The sequence below is a fragment of the Protopterus annectens genome, chromosome 7.part0 (assembly GCF_019279795.1).
Source record: "Protopterus annectens isolate FY-2018-M chromosome 7.part0, PAN1.0, whole genome shotgun sequence".
In the NCBI taxonomy this organism is placed as follows: Eukaryota; Metazoa; Chordata; order Ceratodontiformes; family Protopteridae; genus Protopterus; species Protopterus annectens.
Genome location: NC_056739.1, coordinates 1800130635 through 1800145073, shown reverse-complemented (window position 1 = coordinate 1800145073; position 14439 = coordinate 1800130635). Strand labels below are relative to the sequence as shown.

Genomic DNA, 14439 nt, shown 5'->3' with positions numbered 1-14439 from the left:
CTTCCAGAATTTGAAAAAAAGGAAATTATTTTTTCATTTACTCCTCCAGTCAAAAGCATGTTTTATTTTGTTACAAGAAACCCATTTGACTAATGATCAATGGACTGCCCTTAAAAATAAGAAATGGATCAGAGAGGTGATAGCTTCGGAAGGGACAACTAATAGTGCAGGGGTGGCGATTATTATTAAAAGTCAGTACCAAGAGAAAATCCTAGATTTTAAAATGGACAAAGAGGGAAGATGGTGTTATGTGATTCTTGTATCCAAACTTTATGATAAACCGGTGATACTTCTTAACATATATGCCCCATGTACCAATCAACAATTTTTCATAACATCACTTTATTTTATCCTGAATCAATATAATAATTACTATATAATAATAGGAGGTGACTGGAATACATACCAAGACCCTAAATTAGATAAATCAAGCTCCCATTGGTCCTTTAATAACCAAGCAGTGATAACACTACAGGAATTTAAAACATATTTTAAATTATATGATCCATTTAAATACAATAAGAATCAAATGAATGCAAATAACTTTACATTTTATTCAAGTTGTCATAAAATGTGGTCCAGGATCGACTTTTTTCTAATTTCAGACGCACTAATGTTTTTTGATCCTTATATATATATATATATATATATATATATATATATATATATATATACAAGCTCGACATTTGTCAGACCATTCTAGGATCACATTAACTTTCAATAAGGACACTAGTCATAAGATACGCTTTAGAGGTTATAATTGGACATTAAATCCATATCTATTGCATAAAGAAGATGTAATAAAAGAAGCTCAGGAATTCTTTAACCAATTACTAGTTAATCTTTCGGAACACCGTCATCCTCCTGACATAGAATGGGCAACTACCAAAACACAAATTAGAGGAATGTTTCTCCAAAAGGCTATTTTTTATAAGAAATTACAAGTGAGAGACATACAAGAATTGGAAACTAAAATTAAATTACTGGATCAGGATCTAATTGGGAATTATAGTAAACAAACTGAAACAGGGTTAAAATGTCAGAAGGACCTTTTTTACTACAAAACAGTAAATTATCATTTTATGAGCAGAAAATGCTGGTAAAATACGCCAATCACATACAGACCCCTTCAAAAGCACTAGCGTGTATTATTAATCAATCGAAAATACCTTCTCAAATCTCTGAAATACACTTTAATAATAAAACATATACCAATACTGAAGATATCATGAAGGCATTTAAACTAATATTTTCACAAGTATATGGTGAGCAACAGGAAGTAAATATAAATAAGAGTAATAATGATTTTCTGCAGAAAATCATCTTTCCGAAGATTGGTGATGAGCATCATATGAACTTAATTAAACCAATTTCTTCAGAGGAGATAACTGATGCAATTAAGAAGTTGAAGCCATATAAAGCTCCGGGACCGGATGGTTTGACCACAGAATTCTATAAAACTTTTAGTGATATATTGGGGAAAATACTTCCACAGGTATTCAACTATATAACTAATAATAAAATTACTGACCCGCACTTTAATGCTTCGAAAACTATTCTTATACCGAAAGAGAATACTGATTTACATAACCCGGATAATTATAGACCTATTTCACTTTTGAATATAGATATGAAAATTATGACATCGATTTTGGCTAATAGATTGAAGAAGGTAATTAACCTGATAATATCAGATGAACAAGCCAGTTTTATAAATGGCAGACAAACTACAGATAATATGTTATCACTTCATACACTGATTTCTTATGCCACTCACAGGAACTTTAATGCATATGCACTCATAATTGACGCACAAAAAGCTTTTGATAGAGTGAACTTAGAATGTTTGTTTGATATTTTAGCATGTTTCAATATACCGCAAGAATTCATTTTAACTTTAAAAAAACTATATAATAATCCTTATACAAATCTAGTTATTAATAGGAATCTCTCAAAAAGAATTCATATTAAGAATGGTACCCGTCAAGGATGTCCGTTATCTCCTATATTATTCAATTTATATTTAGAACCATTATTTCTACATATCAAACAAAATATTTATCACAATGCTCCAATAATTTATGGTACGAAGATTTCCATGGCTGCTTTTGCAGACAATTTGAATATCTACTACACAACACTGGTTTCAGATATAATATTAAAAGCTGTGGAAGACTTTGCAAAAATATCTAATTACAAAATAAATTAAAAAAAAAACAAGGTATTCCCATTAAAGACACCTACACCCTTCTCACTTTTACCATTGGTAGGGCAGGTAAAATCCGAAGAAAAAATAAAATATTTAGGGGTTGTTTTTTCAACAGATAATAGAGACTTTTATGTAAATAATGTTAAGTTAATTTGGGAACAGATAGTCTCTGATTTAAAAAGATGGGATAATCTGAAATTACCAATAATGGCAAAGACCTCAATTATTAAAATGAACACACTTCCCAGAATATTATATATCTTTAGAGCTACTCAAGTTCAAATTTCCAAGAAATTCTTCAAACAACTTCATATAGAATTAGCTAGATTTGTATGGGAACCTAGAAAAGTTAGGATATCTTATGACAAACTAATGACTCCGAAAAATAGGGGTGGGTTGGAACTACCGAATTTTGAAACATATTATTTAATAATAAATGCTAATAGAATTCTAAGAGTAGTTAACTTTGATAGGATCAATTCGAAATGGGCTTTTAAGTGGTTGATCTAAATCATAAACATGTTGCTGGTCTGGGTATTAATTGTAAGGCATTACCTTTTTTAAACAAAGATACCCTTAAAATGTACGCTTTGATGGAGCATATCAAAATATATATAATATCAGTACAAAGTCTGTTTAACTCACTAAATCTTTTACAATATATGATGATTTTTCAACCATTTCATTAAAACCCGAATTTGAAAATTGGTAATCAGTTGACAGACCTTAAGAAATTCCCACTTATAAGTAATTTAACCATACTTGATTTATATCCCTTTCTAGGTATCTCAATACATAACATACTAAGAGAGATGGATCTCCCTAACTCGTATTTAATTATAATACGACAGTTAAAGGACTTATTAATAAGCTATTTTAGTAATAGGAATTTCAAAATAAAAGAAGAAGATTTAAACATTTGCCTAATCTTATGGCAAACCTTAACACAGGAATGTAAAAATATAACAGCGTCATATAATTTGATGAAAGAGGTGAAATACAATAACCAAATACTTTTATCGAAATACTGGAAGGAGAAATTGTTAACGATTGAAGATAGTAAAATAGTGAGAGCAATTAACTTAACCTTAAAATCAGTGTCCCTTCAGAAGTTATTTACTCAGTTGATGATATTTAATAATGCGTATTATACGCGTCTCACTTTACATAAATTTAAATCAAAAAACTCACCCAAATGTCCATATTGTGTAGATCAAACGGCTGACCTTTTACACATGTTCTGGAGTTGTAAATGTATTTTTAAACTCTGGAATTCTTGGAAATTCCAACTACAAAAAATGGGATATCAACAGTCTACACTCTCTTGGGAGTTTATGATTCTGCATATTCCGCCAACTAATTTGGATAGATCCCAAAGGATCATACTCGTAAATATTTTTTTGTTAATGAAGCTGTATATTGCTACAAATTGGTTGAATCCATCCCAGACTTCATGGGAAAATTTCAAGAGTGTAGCGATAAAACATATCCTAGCACATAAATTATTAATTAGTGATCATAAGAAAAGTGTAAATAATACAAAAATATGGGAGCAAATCTTTAATATTGTCTTAGCTTAAAGTTCCATTCCACTTTTCTCCGGGAAGTACAGACTAACTATGGAGTTGTCTATAGATAAGCCTTATATTGATACTAGATTTTTACTCTTTTTTTTTTTTTTTTCTGTAATATCTATTTAGAAGTGTAAGTTATGTATAATGACTCTATGTAACTGTTGGAAGCATTCATGTATATATTGTAAATAGGTTGTAGTATTGTATTAACATTTAGGAAAAAAAATAAAGGAAAAATAAAGAATTATTATTGAAAAAAAAATAATGTTCACAAAATAATCAGCAAAAAGAATTAAAAGTAAAATGAAATATTATGATTTTATCAATCTCATAGGGCATACAAGCTGTCAATGCATTTGCATGCTTACACTGGTACAATTTCTGTCCTCTGCTCAAAGTATTTACTGACAATCACACTCATCCCTGTAAACAGGGCATGACAATTAAAAAAAAAATGCATGTCAAATCTGTAAAATGCAAGCCTGAAACAAAGCCTTCTCCCTAGCCTCTATAAAAAAATATAAGTAAATCCAGAGGGCTTGAGTGAAGTCTGGTATCCCACCTGTGATCTTGCGGGTGACAGGACTGACATGAGACAGAATACAAAGGATTAATCTAGATAAAAATCACGTTCTAAAGATTAAAAGATTAGAACAAGAACAGTCACCCATCTACCTACTTTACGTGAAACTTCAACAAGGCATCTTTACTCCTCCAAAAGGGAGGGTATCAGAGAGACAGTCTCCTAGATCTGCAAGCTAAAGTGAATTTATCTGGACTAATACTTTATACACTTGTCGCCTCTATAAAACGGTACAGTCTAGGGCTCCATTTACAGCTTTTCTGCGCTGGATAAATAATTTAATTTTATAGCAAACAGAATAGAGATTGGGTGAGTGCTTTGACCTCAGTATACATCCTATAATGATGGAAAAAATACTCTTCTTGAGTTCCACATTCCCTCAGTGAGACATTCTGTAGGTAAAATTAATAGAATTTTCAACAAAGTCTATCTTTTTCTCTCTAGAATAGAGGAAGGATTTAATTAATCATGCTCTAGCTGGGACTTGCATATTGTTTACTTTTGAAATAATGACTGGGTTTGTGATTAGTCTAATTGGGGTAGCCTCATATCCAGCCCCTCATTTTGCTGCTTTGGGGTTAGTTGCTGGGGCAGGGCTTGGATGTGGAATTTTGATTTGATTCAGTAATTCTCTTTTATCTCTTGTATTTTTTTTTAATTTATTTAATTGGGATACTAGTTGTTTTTGCATACTCTGCTGTTTTGGCAGTAGCGCCACTTTTCCATGTTTATAGCAGACAAAAACTATGACAGAAAAAAAAAAAAGAAGAAAATCCCTGAGCAAATCCTAACTTCAAAAAGCACAAAGACTTGACTTTTCAAACTATTCTGCAAGCTTGTATTTATGTTCCTTCATATGTACAAAACTTCATCAGAAAAGTCCAAACTTATTTTTATAATGTAATTTTAGATTTTGGATGCATGTGGCTAATTTCCTAAAAAAAAAAATGACTTCATGTTTTTAAGACAAAGTTGGTTAAACAAAAGGAAAGAGAACCGTGACAGTCCTTATGGGAAAATGGGCAAAATACATATTACTGTAATGGATCATGATTAAAACAATGATATTCCAGATTTAGCTGCTGAAGTTTGGAATCCACATGCCTGTGTAAAGGAATCGCTCCTGGGTTGATTCTTGTGGTGGGGAGATGCTTCTGGAAACCCTCCTCTGACAGTGGTAGGTGCCTCCTTCACCTGCAGCCTTGTGTTTCTTCCTGCTGAAGCATCACGTTAGTCTCTGGTTCCTGTGGAAGGTAGCTCTGTAGTCCTTAAGCTAGGTATTAATAACAACAAGCAAACAGTTCAGTTATTAGAGAAAGTTAAGAAACTTCCTCTAATAAATAAAGAGAAACTTTCTCTAATAAATAAAAAATACATAAATAAATAAACTTTTTCTAATAACTGAAGTGAGTACTTATCATTAATACCTAGCTTAAGGACTACAGTGCTAAGTTCCACAGGAACTAGAGACCAACATGACCCTTCAGCAGGAAGCACACAGAGGCTGCAGGTGAAGGAGGCACCTACCACTGTCAGAGGTGGGTTCCCACAACCATCTCCCCACCACAAGAATCAACCCCGGAGCGGTTCCCTTATACAGGCACGTGGATTCCAAAGTTTTACCCTTAGCCACCTTTGGAGGGACTGAGGATTCGTACTTGCCATTTTCACAACCAGGAATAGGCAGTCATGTGCATTTATTAGATTTAGCTGCTCAAACAGTATGCAGTAGGAGAGATGTGAATCCAGAAACCCACCCATTTACAGCTACACAAGGGTGATAAGGAAGTTATGAATAACAGTACAAAACAAAAGAGATGTGAACCTTTAGAGATCTAAAAGGTTTATAATCGCAGGGAGCTAGACTAGGACAGACTGGAGAGGTACTAAACATCTTAGTATGTGGGATTTTTGTTACAGGTTCATATGTTTATATTAGGCTGTGAAGAAAATGTAAAACACTGCTGTCTGTGTTCAGATGTCTGGCAAGAGATCTGTATGCCAGCATGTCTAACTGTAAAAATGTAAATACATTTTTAAAAATGCTGAGATCTCCTTGTTTATACAAAATATTTAAATAATCTGTCAGTGTTTTGATACATTTCTAACTGCATGTTTGTGAGAGAGAGATTCTAAAGTACAAACTGTTTATGGAGAATCAGCTGAAGAGTGGGTGATGTCATTAGAATGCTCCTGGTTGCTAGGTGATTATTTGAACAGCTGATGGACAGAAAAAAAAAACTTCAAACAGCTGACAGTTACAGTCGAGACTGTTAAGCTGAGGAGTTAGTTTATCATTTGTATTGAGGAGGGGACACAGCTGGAAATCTGTGCCAGGCTTCCCATAAGTGTTTTGAGTGTGTGAGTCAGAGGTCTTAAACTGGGGCATGCTGCTCTGAAGTGTATAAGGGATTACACTTGGGTGGACAGAGGTATATAGTCCAGTCCCAGGAAAACAGAGCATGTTCCTGTTATGCTCTTAAGGGAAATTGTGGAATTTTATTCTTCTGTGCTCTGGTGTTTTCCAAGACACTCCCACACTGGAATTAGTAGAGAGGATTGAGGCTCATTAATTACTGACCCGGGTTTTAAGTGGGGACATCACATTAATTGGTGACAGCCCAGTGAGATATTAGCCGGATGTCACATAGGCTAACCACTACTGGGGCTTTTATAAGCCTAGTCAAGCATCCCAAGTATATCCCAAACGTTTGTGTGCCTTAGAGGTTGTTTTAAGAGGTATATGTAAGCTAGGGCAAGGTTTACAGGCTGCCTCTGTCCATTAGAAACATAGGGGTATTTCTGACATCCCATCCACCGGTCCAGGTTTCTACTGAATAGGGTAAGGGAAGAACTCTGCTTCACATGGATAGGAAGCCTGTTCCAGAGAAAGAAAATTCTCTGAGAAACATACCTCTTCCTCCAACATGCCTATTTATGTCATAACCAAAGTTTAAATCTCTAGATCGAGTAATTCACAGGCTATTCATTTTGCGGATATGCAAAAGATCCATCAGAGTTGGATCCAAGGATACCTTGTATGCTAGGCATAGATCACCTCTCAACAATCTGTAGAAAACAGACAATAGAGATATGCTGTTTACTCCCTGTATTCTTTTTGTAAGTAACATCTGTGGGTATTCTAGTTGTTGCATGTGCTTAGTCAGATACATACCAAAGGGGGCATTGTACTCAATGATGGGCCTGATGAGGGCTGAATATAGTGGAATGATGACTTCCTTGGGCCTACATACCATGTTCTTGCTTATAAGTTCAGCAATATAGAATGATTTCCTCACTACCTTAGACACGTACTGTTCAAAAGCTAGTTTACTATGTAAATACGTACCCAAATCCCTGACCATTGATTCTGCTCTTATCCATGTTATCAACAATTTTGTTTTCTAGGGTGAGTGACTTCTTAAGAGGTATGTTATGCATTTCTTGGCAATGAGTTTTTTCAGCTTTGGCTTTGGCACTTATTTGCCTGGGTTAGTCCTTCCTTGTAGGATGTTAGTGTCTTTGGGGGATTTTATGACTGCTCCTGGTTTGTAATCATCTGCAAACTTGGTCAGCCAGAGGTCCTTGACATTATTGAGAAGCTGATGTCAAAAAGGAGAGGACCCAGTAAAGTGCCCTAAGGGACGCCACTAGTGACTGGAGTCTTTGTTGTGGTGGTATCTCCAATCCTAACTTCCAGCTGAGAGCCAGCTGACTATCTAGTACATAACATAGGGGTTTATGCCAATATCCAGGAGTTTCTTTACAAAGCCAGAGTGCAGTAGTGTATCAAATGCCTTAGTCAGATCAAGATAGGCAGTATACACCATTTTTCCCTTGTCCATTGTCTTGGTGGCCTTGTCCATGGGATTATAAGAGGTTACTAGGTTAATGCCCCTTGGTCCAGTACAAGCCTAGTCAAGAGTTTATCCCAAAAAAAAGAAACCTTAGTCAGCACCTGTCACCCCTGTCAATGAGGGACACAGGTGGAACCCCTGGAACAAATTTGCGGTTTCCCATCCACTCATCAAGGTTGTGCTTGATGAGCTGATGCCTACTCATCAAGATAAGTGCGCTTGATCTGCCCTTGCCAAAACCAGACTGGGTTGGAGTCAGTGTTTAAAGGTTTTCTTTGTCCTTATTATTCATTTCCATAATTCTTTCCAAGGCTTTGCATAAGAGACTAGTAAGACTTGGGGGTCTGTAGTTCCTGGGGTCTGTTGTGCAGAGGGATGACCACTGCAGTTCTCCATTTGGGTGGCACAAAGCCTGTCTGAGACTATGGTTAAACACGGACTCCAGTGGTCCCAACAAGCCATGTTTCAGGCTATTTGAGATGTATCCTGGGATATTACTGGGGCCTATCAATGCAGTGTTTTTGGCCTTAGAGAGTACATCAAGGACCTGCTCCCTAGTAACAGATGGGGGAAGGGGTTGTATGATGGTGTTTCCTGGTTGGTGGCTGGGGAAGAGAGGGGGCTAAAAACTGGAGCTAAATTTGTCAGTCAGCAGATTTGCTATATCTTCCAGCTCTGTGTAGGTGGCTCCATTTACAATCAGTTCTAGACACTGCGGTGTGCTGCCTTTAATATTTTGGACATTACCAAAGAAAGCCTTGTGGGTCTCCTTTGCCTTTAGTAGGTTTAATTTGCCCCCTTTCTTGTTTAGTTAGATTAATGAGACTGTTATCATTTTGGGCTAGCACTTTCTAGGTCTTGGCCATCACTTTTTTATTTTGTTATACAAACCTGTTTATGTTTAAATTCCACCAATTCCTCAGAGGCAGTTGTATTCTCAGGGCTTGGTGGAGCTTGAAATTTTGACAGGGTATCACTTAGAAGTAGGACGTCTGCCTAAGAATATTCCTTAAATGATACAGGGTTATCTGGGGTCACAGATTTGATTTTAATTACAAAGGAGACAGCTCTGTGGTCTGAGTTTACCAGTGAGGACACTATTCTACCTGGGGGTACAACATTCTCCCATGTTTGTGAGTACCATGCTGAAAATATCTGCACCCCTTGTGGGCATATGGACTATCTGGTTCAAGGTGTTTTTGCTTACAAAATCCAAGACTCTCTGGGCCTGTAAGTCTGGGGTTGTGTAAGTAATCCAGTCTAAATTGGGGTATTGAGTTGAATGTTGAGGACCTCTAGTAAGTCCAAGTATGAGTTTTGTTTCCTATGTCATAGAAGGTGATCTGGAATCTGGACATGAAGAAGCTCAAGCATGTCATCCTGTTTGACAACTCTTGAGGTAAGTTTCCTGTTGGTATAGGCTAAGGCACTTCCACCTTTGGTTCCTGCCTGTGCAGTAGCTGGACTAAATGAGTGGCCATGCACTGCCAGGTACTCTCCTCAGCTTTAAACCATGTCTCAGTAACTGCACTGATGTCTACATTCTCCAGGGTGAGAAGATTCTGGCATGAGTGGAGATTCTTGTTTAGGCTCCTGGCATTGAGAAATAACACCTTTAGAGTGCTTTTGTGTGACAGTGCTGCCTCCAGTGACACTAAAGCAAACATGTTAAGAAGTGATAAACAGTATGATGTATGAGTTAGAAAGTATCAACAGGTTTTGTACAAAGTCAATGCTTTACACCATGGGAGCTGAACAGCTAGAAATCTCTGAAAAGGGGAGAAACAAATAAGTTGTACCTTACTTATATGTGCAGTCTGGGGTTGCAGGATGCAGTGTACAGTACACTCTGGGAAGAGAAAATGTTCTGTTTTAGGGTTTAGTCTTTTTCATTAAATGATATGGATCATTTTAGCCTTTTTTTATTGTATTTTTAGTCCCACCCCTCCTTCCCACTTCATTCCTTCTAGACTTCCACTCCAGTTTCCCCATCCATCACCTGGTATTCCAGACCGTCCTTTCATCCCAATCCATCACCTGGTATTCCAGACCGTCCTTTCATCCCAAAGACTAACACAATTTTTCTTCTATATGGGGCCAGTGTTGAACCTAAGGGCATCCTGGATGGTCTCACCAGTGACTGCTTCTGAAAGACAGGGATTTTATTTATTTTTATGTTTTTATTTTTCTACCATTATGACCTACCCTCTTCTCCCTCCCCCTCTGCTATGCTCATTCTAGAACTGTCTAAGGGCTACTCCCCTCATTATGGACCATGCCTCCTCTCATGGAGTGCTAAGATGACTGTCCCCCCACCCCAGGTAGGCAAGCCCATCCCTCCCAGCCATTGCCTCTAGCTCCCAAGCCACTAACTGAACCCCGGTTGTCTGTGCCATTGTTAGGGCTTTATTCCAAAATCACACTGCTTTAAGAATTATATTAATACTCTGTAATACACTATAGAGCTAAATAATGTGATTTTTTTCTTCTTCTTCAGTAATCACATTTAAAAGTATCTACAATTGACAATATCAGAACTTTGTATTTGTATATTAGCTAATTAAGCAATGCCATATCTTTATCAGGGTAGATTTTGGCAGAATGTATATTAATGCACGCATACATACACACGCAACTTTTTTGTTTCACACAAAACCAGTGAGGATTTCCTCATTTAGCATACTGCTATTACCAATCTTATATAACATGAATGGATAAATATTAAATATTAAATAGTGCCAGTGGCTCAAAAGGTGGCACATTATATTTTGTGCTAGATGATCAAAAGGATGTGGGTTCTATTTCTGCCTTAGGTGATGGGTTTCATTCTCTTTTTTTTTTTGGTCTGGCAGTTAGTGCACCAGACTAAGCTCTGATTTAATGAGCTGCTTCCTGTGCCAAGGGTGCAGGGTTTGAATCTTTCCACTGTTATTTGCCTACTGTATGAGCTTTAAGGCAAATTGGGAATTTGGGATAGGTTCTTTAATGGTATCCAGAACTACCTGCCTAGTAACTTTGTATGAACCTTTTCCAATGATGTTTACATTTTTTTTAGATTCAAGATGCATTTCCTCCTTGTAAACGTCAAAGCATCTATGTTGAATTTCATGAATATGGAAAAGTAAAAGTATAAAATCACCTCATGTTTCCATTTTGCTAGCTAATTCTTGAATATATCTGTTGCCATTGTTTAGATGTGTTTGCTATTAATTGATGTCTGATCATAAGGCTGATAAAAATAAGAAAATTATATGTTAAAGAAACAGGAAAATAACCTTTGATCTTTTACTAACTGAACTGTTTTTTCCCCTCTTTGCTGCTTAGTGAAATAGCTGTGACCACCTCTTTATGATGGGGCTTGAGTCTGATGAAAGGATAAACCAAAAGTGCCACTGGATGAACTATAAACCATTGGGAAGGAAGAATTCTATAAAAGACAACAGTCACTGGCAAAATATTTAAAGAAACAATGCTTCTTAAGACAGCCCTTAAAGTAGTAGTAACCTATCATAAATAACATAGTACAATAGTTGATTACTGTTCATAAACTGGAATTTTTATACTATAATAATATGCATGTGAAGTAATCTGGTCATTTAGTGTAAACATTCATTTCACCTTGTGTCAATAATTCAAATTATAATGCGATTTATAAGTGTTGCATTTTTTTTTAATTTTTGTACATAAGACTGTATCATCAGTTATTAAGAGATGGCAGCAATATCTGTCATGCTTCCCTGGCATCTCTTCTATGTCATTTGCATTTATAGCACAATAGTCATTCTAAAAAAACCCTTAATACCCACGGGAGGTGCCAGCACTCAATGATGCTTACTAACCACCAGTTTTTTTTACATAGAGCCAAGTCTACAAAGTACAATTTATAAAACAATTCTAAGTGATGGTCATAAATGAGATCCTGCACAAATGGTTCCAGGCATCTGTCTATATCCTTGTGGTCCTTAACAACAGGCACCTAAATACTAATGAAAGCTGCAAACACAGGTCAATGGTATCTAAATGCCAACCATAACTGGGTACCAGCTGCTCAGTCCACCTACCATGGAGACTTACTGATACCCAGGCTACCTGCACCATTAGGGGTTAGTGGCAACAAAGCAGGGAACAAGATACTTATGCTAATCTAGTGTTAATCAAGTGGATGTTCCTGGGATAAAGCATTATGTTGCAGACCCAGAAGCTTCCCTATGGTGATAGGAAGATTCTGGAGGGCTGGGCATGACATTTGCTGAATAAAGAATTGTATGAAAGGATAAATACAGTTATAAACCACCATACTCAGTATAAAGACAGCTTGTGTGCAATAACAAAATTTCTCACACCGACAATATATTAAAGAGATGTATCTAAAGAATACAGATGTTAACACAAAGTCTGTAGAAACAAGGGCAAAATAAATGTCAGTGGGAAACATCAGCATTAAATAATGGATGAAGATCTACAACTTTAATGAATAAATAAGGCTGATATTTTGCATTTATTCTACCAGGATTCAAATCTGGGTACAAATTGTTCAGCTTGCTCACCAGCTGCTGCTTAGTAAAGCAGGACATGACGACATCTAAGTATCCGCATAATATGAAACCCCCCTCCATTTTCATTATTAGCAAATGCAAAATAAATAGAATTACCTACAATGAAAAAGTGGAGCAGGTAGAATGTGTGGCTATTAAATAAATGATATACGACTACATAAACTGACAGTATTTGTACAGTTTAAAGGGACAGTACACAAAGCGTGTTGCCAAGAGAAGAGTTCCGGATTACAGTTAATGAGAAACAAACTTTTCATTTCACTGTGTGCATATTTGAGTAAATGACTTAAAAGATGTGGGCATAATTTTAAAACTAGTTATTTCCAGACATAGTGAAGTTTTAACTTCCTTCCAAACTGCACTGGTGAGGCTTATATTATGAATACGCACCTTTCTGATATGGTCAGTTAGACAAACAGGAGATAAATAATCCTGATGGAAATAGTTCTTTCAAAGCACAAAAAACAATGTGTTCACTATTTATTAGGAAAGCAGGGAGGAATGAGCACCTTCTGTATTTCAGTAGTGGAGTAATCAGTCCTAAAGTACAAGTGTTTACAAGGAAATATGTAGAAGTAAAACATGAAGGGAGGGAATGACCGGGAGATACAATGACAGACCCAAAATGGAACAGCTTAGCAAGTGACCTTCAGAAATAATAGCTGCATTTGAGATATTACTAGATAAACAAGTCATGTCTCACCCTTAACAACATATTTCTGTTTATTGCCTTTCTGCTATTTATCAGTCACAATAAACCCTGGATTTCCGTCACTCCTCTTAATATATTAAATATGCCATATATACATATATATATATATGTGTGTGTGTGTGTGTGTGTGTGTGTGTGTGTGTGTGTGTGTGTGTGTGTGTGTGTGTGTGTGTGTGTGTGTGTGTATATATATATATATATATATATATATATATATATATATATATATATATATATGTATATATGGTTCTACCTGAGTTCGTCGACATACCACATAATCGACAATCACTTACCCGACACGAGAACACCGACAATCCACATCACCGACAGCTGACATAACCGACTCTGCGCCGACATCCATGTGCTAATAGCGCCTCTCGCTCCTACCATGTTCCAGGTAATGTAAATAGTTGTCTGTCATCAGCATAAATCATACAGTATACTCACAGGAAAATAACGCTATGCTGATGACAGACAACTATTTACATTACCTGGAACATGGTAGGAGCGAGAGGCGCTATTAGCACATGAATGTCGGTGTTTTCGTAGTCGGTTATGTCAGCTGTCGGTGATGTGGATTGTCGGTGTTCTCGTGTCGGGTAAGTGATTGTCGATTATGTGGTATGTCGACGAACTCAGGTAGAACCATATATATATATACATATATATATATACATATATATATATACATATAGATATATATATATATATATATATATATATATATATATATATATATATATATATATATATATATATATAGATATATAAACACAAAATGCTGGCACAGTTACAGACTGTTTTTATTTTGCAGCATGTTAAAACTTGTTAGCAGATGCAGTTATACTTCTGAAAGAGCACACTGTTTCAGAAATCCTTTAAAATCCACATTTTGAAGCTTTGTTCTAATTCTTGCATTCATCATTCATAATTGTGAATTTCCAGTGC

General features: G+C 36.1%; 1 protein-coding gene across 1 annotated transcript in view; it reads left to right on the top strand.

Annotated features, from left to right (window-relative positions):
• LOC122807244 (embryonic protein UVS.2-like) overlaps window positions 1-13594 on the top strand; it is a 365021-nt gene extending 351427 nt beyond the window's left edge. Inside the window, exon 9 of the mRNA XM_044078329.1 lies at window positions 11548-13594. Coding sequence (XP_043934264.1) covers window positions 11548-11555 — 8 coding nt within the window. The 3' untranslated portion in view covers window positions 11556-13594. The remainder of the gene's footprint in view (window positions 1-11547) is intronic.
• Window positions 13595-14439: the final 845 nt, after the last annotated feature.